This window comes from Protopterus annectens, chromosome 4.part0, assembly GCF_019279795.1.
Source record: "Protopterus annectens isolate FY-2018-M chromosome 4.part0, PAN1.0, whole genome shotgun sequence".
In the NCBI taxonomy this organism is placed as follows: Eukaryota; Metazoa; Chordata; order Ceratodontiformes; family Protopteridae; genus Protopterus; species Protopterus annectens.
The window spans coordinates 559139148-559147193 of NC_056733.1; the positions used below are offsets into that span (position 1 = coordinate 559139148).

Here is an 8046-nt window from a genome sequence, read left to right on the forward strand (position 1 = left end):
AAGTCTTATTTGTGATGTTTGGTGATAATTAATAAGATGCTTCATTTACCATTATAGACACTAACATTGGAAAACAAATTGCATTTGTTGTAAATTAAAGTAGTGATAATTCCAGTCAGAGTACTGAAAAAAATTTAAATTACTTCAAAAGGAACTGATATGTAATTTTAAAAACATATGCACCAAGATGGATCTTTTTTGAGTATTCTGATTACAGGGTACACATTTATGCTGTAAACCCTCATGCTTTTCCATTAAAAATGCAGCAGAACCAACAGACTCTTGATATAATTCATTCTAGAATCTCAGATAAATTTTCAGACTTTAATACAAGAAATTCTTAATGGAGCTATAGCTTACTTCTAATGATTCCAGATTATTCTACTGCTTATTCTAGATAAATAGTGTACTGTATATGTACCTCTCATGATTGCAGCCATTGACTGTTCCACCATCTGAGGAGCCACTTTGGGAACACGAGGAGCAGGAGGACTTATGACTGTTCATATGCCACATGGGAGGTAAACAGCTACCCTGAGCATCCATGAAGTCTTGTGGGACTAAAATAACAGACAAAAAAAGTGTTGAGCAGCAACAAAAGCTGTCCAATGCAATGTACATACCATAGACAAAGAAAGTAATGAGTTTAAGTGAAAGAGCCACTGAAATACTTATAACATATGACATTATAAATCGACAGTCCATAATGACACCACATTAGAGGAGTATTACAGTATGTGCCCTTTGATTATTAGCTGTCCCAGATGAAATATCTGCATGGTAGATAACATTATTTTACAATGATATCTATAACAATATTTTTGTGTTTTACAGTTCTAAAGTGTGACAGTCAACAGATACACTCAAATACTTTTCACATTTTCTAAACCTTGTTTTTTTTTTTAATGACAAGGTCATAATTACCATCAGTGGGCTACTGATTACAAAATTCAAATTTAAACAAAGCTATTTTGTCTGATCATTTACTATAATGAGTTTATAATACCATGCAACATATTTTTTTATAAATCGCTCAGCAATCATTGTTAAGTTTTATGATTTTGTGTGAGTAGAAAATTAAAGCAAACAGCATATACCAACATTGCATCAGATCAGAATGACGATTGAAGTGAGCATGACCAGAACTGTTTTACAGTATATATGATGATGATGCCATAAAAGTAACATATTTGCACCCATGTTTTCAGCAGCCTACTCACCACCATCTCCATATTACTATCATGTGAGTCCAAAAATGCATTAAATGCTGAAGTCCTTCATGCAACCCTCTCTCAAACTTTAGTTTAGAAAAAACTAAGAAACATTGGTAGTTAGAAGGTGAAACATGGTGGAATATGGGCTAGTGTGAAAGATTTGTCTTTACCACCTCAGTTTATTAGCAGCACAGAATTTGCACACAAGACAGTTTTGTGACTATTAGGGTCCAGAGATCTGTTCATTTAATTGTTTATCAAATAAGACACGTCTGATGCTTCAATGAATCAAATGTCTAAATCTTAATGTCATCAGTGTCTTAAAAATCAGTAAATCAACAAGACACAGAGAAACAGCTTTTCAGCATGGAACCTGCAGCTTCACTCCCCCAGCATTTAAACACCACCACTGAGGTAAGTGTAAGGATGCTAGACAGAAAATGTTATATCCAAACAAATAAATCCATCATAACACAGTTTTCAGAGAATTACTTAAAAATGGTTTTGGAGGATCTAGCTTAGGCAGATTCTTATGCTGCTGTATCATATTTTAGGGAGCCACAGTAGAACACCTTCCCCTTTCTGCCTTTGCACATCAGATGCATAGCATATGTTTTCTTCTTTTCCATACCTTGGTTTCTCACCCTGATATACATTTCCTCTTCCCTTATAAACATTTCCTCTTAATTTACCATCTATGTGTCTTCAATGTATGATGAATAATAAATACATCATGAGCCAGCTTCCACAAAACATGTTTTATATCTTAACTTTCTGTGCTGTAAGTCTGCAACGTCAGCAGCAATGACTGTAAAAATGTGTTTGGCAAGGTTTTTCTTCATTAGCTTGATAGCTATCATGGTGAAAACTGCTTGTATGTACATTTTACTGCTGTGTGTGTGTACTGAAGATGCAGCTAAATTAATTTGATCATATTAATGCAAGCTGCTTAAAACAGAGTGATAAAGCCCTGATTGCGAGGCGGATGACATGAGGATGACTATTGACTCAGGTGCTGCAGTAGCCCTTGGGGGGGGAGTGAGAGGCTGAGAATGAGAGGCTGATGCTGGCTTATCCATCATGAGGGCTTGGGGGCAGTTTGGTCTGATGCAGTACTGATACCAAGACGGGGCTTGGTACCAAGGAGTTATGGTTCAAAGGGCCAGTGACATGATCGCTCAACAATAAGCAAGACGATGAGCTGTGGTCAGCAGCTGAGATATGCATTGAAGCACATCCATTTTATGGGGACGGACACTGGGGGGGGTGACAATGCTGAGCTGTTAGGGGGTTCCACTGTGTTAGGAAAACGTATCCTCTATGACTGCCTGAATGTAGGATGCCCCTCTGCACAGCTCCTATGGCCAATTGTCTAGTCTCACCTAAAAGTATGATGCAGGAAGGCCAGTTTCTAATGGAGACTAGCAATCTGCCCCAGAGGGTTTTGTGGAGTGAAACAATACATAGGAACTAGAGTGTAGCCAAAAAATGAAGTACCATTGCAGTGGAAGAAGGGTACTGATAGTTACAACAGGCATAAGGGCAAAAAATTACATGGAGGAAAAAAACTGACTCATTGATTTAATACTTTTAATGTGTCCAGGACAGCTGCAGTGGAAACAGTGGGGCAATCTTGCTGTTTCTCTGACTCCTCAGTATACATAAGTAAGGAGAATCCAGTAGTGCAGAGGGGATTGTCCAATGCAAATATTTTTTTTACTGACATTTCTTAGCCATTTGTGAATGTAGACAGTTTACATTATGTGACAATACTCTTAATGCATTTTATTTGGCTATATTGTGTCTCACTGTGATATAGTAGACATATTTACTAAATATCTTCACACAAAGCATTTATTTATTATTCATTCATTCATTTACCCGCACTTTGTTAACTAGGTAAACGTAAGACCCTTATCAGGTTTGACCTGGACCTTTACATTTACTATGCAAAATGAGCTAACTTTTATTACATGTGTAGAAAGTAATATATGTAGAATTAAAATGCATTACCTTAGTAATTTTACAAAGTTGTCTTTTTTACCTCACTTAAAATAATATCCCTCTGTGGGGTTATAGAGAGGGGATGGAGGGTGGTAAGGTGATGGTGACATATTTTACCAGGATTGGACAGAAAAGTCTGTACAACTTTCAAATTTCAAAAGCACTTCCTTTCATTTATTTCAGAAATCTGTCTGTGGCATTTATTTTTGTATTTCCCAATACAGCTGCATCACTAATCATTACTCTTTTTAGGAAATTTTAGATGATTTAATTCAGAATGCTTTTTAAATTTCTTTTGGTCTGGCTGTTTTTTTATCATACAGAATGTCTTTCTCTGAATAATTAGCATAGATAAAGGAGTTAAGAATGTATCTCAGCTCCTCTAGTTTCCTTGAATAACAGGAGGTTCCCACTGTATGTTTGGGGAGTGCAACTGCAATCCACTTAACTGTAAAAATTTAAGGGCAGTTAACGGAAACATATACTAACCCTGAAATTTCTGTATCTCAGACTACTTCTTCTTTTTAGAGATACAGAGATCTCAGAGTTGGCAAGTTATATGTATGAAGGGATGCAGCCCTCACATTAGGGGGTTCTATGGGCATGCCCTCTGGAAAAATGTTTTAAATCTGCAACAGCAAATTTCAATGTTTGCTGTTACTTGTGTTAAATCATATTTAAAGTTTTATAGTTTCAGGACTAACATTATCATGTCTCTAACTTCCATTAGGAAGCCAGTAAACAGATAAAAATGAGTTTTTTTTTGTTTATTATCAGTAAAAAATAACTCACAAATAAATAACTAAAAAGGGCTCCACAGATAATACTTAATATTTCATTTTTATGAATATGAGGAAAATATAACTGTCAGAGAAACTTTGCTTTATCTATACAGTCAAGGCTGCAAGGATAAATGATTTTACCTCTCTGCAATACACTCTAGATCCACAAAAATATGATATTAAAACATTTTCTACAAAATTTAGTTGGCATATTTTACAAATGTGATAACTAAAATATAACTTTTAAAAAAACTGAGCTCTTCATATGTTACTTTTTTCTTCTTAGATTCTGACTGAGCAGTGCAGTGAGCTAACTTAAAACATGTCTTCCACGGCTAAGCAATGTTTTCCACAACAAGTTTTGCCTGAAGGTAAACATGTGCACTGCTCATCTTTTTAACAGCAGCTCTAAGTCATATTGCAGTGAAACAGTAAGAGGTGATATGAATTCCAGCTCTGATCACAAATGACCATCTACATACGGCTGTAGATGACAAATGTAGTTTGGGACAAACTAAGTTGTCCTGGTCCCATGAGCAGAGGTAAAGGGGTGGGGGGTGGGTATAGAAGTTAGGAATTAATAGGAGTCGTTGCAGGTAGGTTGGATAGTGGGATTGTAGTGGCGAAAGGGTTAAAGAGAAAGGGAGAGGTTAAAGGAAGTGATGTAGGGGAAGGAGGGACTTATGACAGGATTAAGTGGTAGGGATTAAGGGAGGTAGGTACATTTTGGTATGAGTTGGTGGCCCTCCCACCCTCCCTTTTTTGGATATGTATGGAAGATGTTGATCAGTTTAAGGTGGAGAAGAGGGACAGGATTTTCCTCTTCTTTTCCCCCTCTAAGGAAGGTGGTTATTCATTGGTTAATGATTGTTTGGTCAGGAGGTGAGCAGGTACGCTGCCTATTTAAGTGTTGGGTGAGTAGATACGCTGCCCCAGTGGAGGAGATATCAGGGTGAGTAGGTACACTGCCCTGAGGTATATTCGTCCAGGATGAGTATTGACGCTGCCCTGAGATCATTGCTGATTAAGATAATTGATGTTGTTTTGTGTGTATAAGTTCATTGTACAATAGTGTTCAATAAAGGTTATCAAATGGCTTTATGTGTTTGGTGTTGTTTATTTAAAGGGGGGCCGGGACAAACTGCATTAAGTTCCATAGTGAAGACTGCACTTTAAGCCTTCAGTGGAATCAGATGACTATTAGCAAAATGGATGTTTTTACTGCAGTTTTCAAAGATGTTGCAGAGCTTTTATAAAAACAGTATATTGAACGGCATTATTTTGAATGGGCAATTGTGTGTGCTGCTCTTACAAAAGTGTACTTTGGTATGCTCCAATAGTGACACCGCAATGCATTGCTGCAAAGCTGCTGCATTTCAGAGGTACCATCACTTGGATAAAACATGAAGACAAATATCCAACAGTCCAAGCTGGTGGCAGTTTAACTGTAAGTTATAAGACCTCATGGGACTTAAACTTCCCTCAGTCTGTGTAAAATACCATTTCAGGTCTCCCCCTGAGCAAAAGCCTCAGGGCTAGTTTGACTAACCTGGATATCAAAAATACAAGGAATAAGTAAGGCACAAGAGACACATAATAGCTGACAGAGCATGTACAAAGTCTCTATTGTATGGCATCTAACATGATGATAATGAGCATAAAGCCTAAGCTTGTCTGTCCAACAATAAGCAAGTAAACATTAATAATTTTAGATTACCTTTCATAAAAGTAAAGTTAACTACACATGTCACTAAATAGCCTCTCAAATCCAAATAATTCTAAACTACAACTGTATGTTTGGTTTTGTAATTTCATGTTTGTCTTTCATGGCAACATCAGTAAATACTGTTAACAGTATACAAAGCAGAGTGCATATACTAAAGAAAGTTGTGTTACACTGATGCAAAGTTGTGCCAGGTATGGTAGGACTGGGATGAAAGCTCTCATAAAGGCTCTGAGATCGTTTTGGGGTCACCAGTGTTCTGTTATCAAGATGAATCATGGCCTTCAGACTCTCAATGATGTCAAAGGAGAGGGTGTGCGGGATGGATGATGCAAAGGAAGAGCGGTAATGATGCTTAATGGTAACTAAAATCATGAAAACATTACAATACAAACATAATTAGGAAACACAGCAAAACGTCAATTTATCCCTTACAATGTATGTCATCTGTTAATTTATAATGAATGCCTTCTAACACAGAAAGCCTTAACTAAAAATATCATTTATAGTAATTCCAGTCTTTACTGCACATTTGTCCTGCTTAGTAAATGCAAGCTGTTACTGGTATGCAATATTTACCACAGGTATAACAGAAAGAAATGTACAGAAACTTTTAAATCAAAATCACACACAGCTGTACAGCTCTTATTCTAGAAAACAAAGATGAGAAATTGCCACGGACTGTATAACTCAGACAGTAGATGATGTCAGACAATGCCCTGAAGCAGACACAGACCTCCGAGAACAAAGCCCAGTATACCATTGAGGGCTTCACCTTTACATACAGTGATGTTCATAGCAAAATTCATTTTGGTATCTTATATATAAACCAATATAATTTCAGTCCAAATGTCTTCTGTATAGCCTAAACAATTAACATTAGAGTAATCCAGATACATAAGATGAAAAACAAGTACAAAGGTAGGATTATATTAGATGACTGTTAATTTCATGAATGTGATAAAATAAGTGGTTTACTTTTATTTGTAAAATTATAAGGCAATTTAAGTGAATTTTTGGCATGATCTCTGGGCTACAAATAAGTAAGACTACCTCTTAAGATCTGGCATTGAACTGTACCTGAATTAAACTATAACCTTCCCAGAAGAAAAGTTTTTAAGCCATTTGCATAGCAAGGTATTATTTTTTTGGGAGGGGGCATTCTTCCCATTTACTGTGGTTGTACTTATGACATTAAACAAAGCAGCAAGAAATAAAATACTACTACATTACAAAACATTGTTTTCTTATTGGAACATATACATAGTCATTTGCTAAGTATACACGATGAGTTCACGTTGACTTGCATACTTTGCAAGACTGTTCAAATTCATAGACCCCCATATCACTGACTGGAAACAGCATTATGCACTTTAGACATTTTGATTGTCACGTGCTAACATGTTAGGCATAGGGCAGGTCTTTGTAAATGGCTAACCCAGTGCAATGCTCAGTTACAGGAATTGCATAGTATGTGATTCATGGATTCCAAAAAGTGCATGTGTAGGATAGGGCATAGATCTAAAGGTGTATGTGTACATGGCGCTTTTTCGGGTTTATATCAGTTGAGCGAAAATCCCTTTCTGCGAATACCTAAACATCGAACCCTATACCTTGAACAGCGAAAATCCCGAACGCACTAAACCATAAAAAATAAGATATCGAACTATCATAGTTGGCCAACCCCACCACCCGCTACTTAGTACCTACACAAACAAAATAAATAAACCACATACATACACTAACCAAAGCCTACAGACATACACCCAAACAAAATAAATAATCCACATACATACATTTAACAAAACCCTACTTCCAACACTACACTAAACCCCACATACACAACTATCTATGCACGATCCTTAACCCCTCCCTAACCCTAAGGTCTGTAACTACTGCACACAACCCCTACAAACATACACCCAAACAAAATAAATAACACACATACATACACTTAAAAAAAACCCTGCATCTAACACTACACTAAATCTTACATACATTACCTATCTATGCACTTACCTTAACCCAAATCCTAACCCTAAAGTCCTATCTATCGCACACATACCTTACGGAATTATACCACAGATGGGCCAACCAAAACAAATCGACATTTTGGAATTCGTGGTTTTGGACGTTCGAGGTTTACGTACTTCGCGCAATGCGGTTCAACGTATTCGTATTCGTGTGAAGGGGTTTTCGCTCAACTGATATAGACCCCACTTTTTCAGCACATGCCTATACCTATTTATGGTGAGAATCTATGGAGGGTGAACTGGAGCACTTAACACTGAACAGGTAGCCAAGTTGTGCATTGTGTGAATGA

At 36.9% G+C, this 8046-nt stretch overlaps 1 protein-coding gene across 1 annotated transcript in view; it reads right to left on the bottom strand.

Annotated features, from left to right (window-relative positions):
- The window catches only part of SGSM1 (small G protein signaling modulator 1), a 1353076-nt gene that overhangs the window by 575688 nt on the left and 769342 nt on the right, over window positions 1–8046 (bottom strand). The window contains exons 11-12 of the mRNA XM_044068489.1: window positions 5897–6088; window positions 422–560 (exon numbers count right to left, since the gene is read on the bottom strand). Of these exons, the coding sequence (XP_043924424.1) occupies window positions 422–560; window positions 5897–6088 (331 nt within the window). The remainder of the gene's footprint in view (window positions 1–421; window positions 561–5896; window positions 6089–8046) is intronic.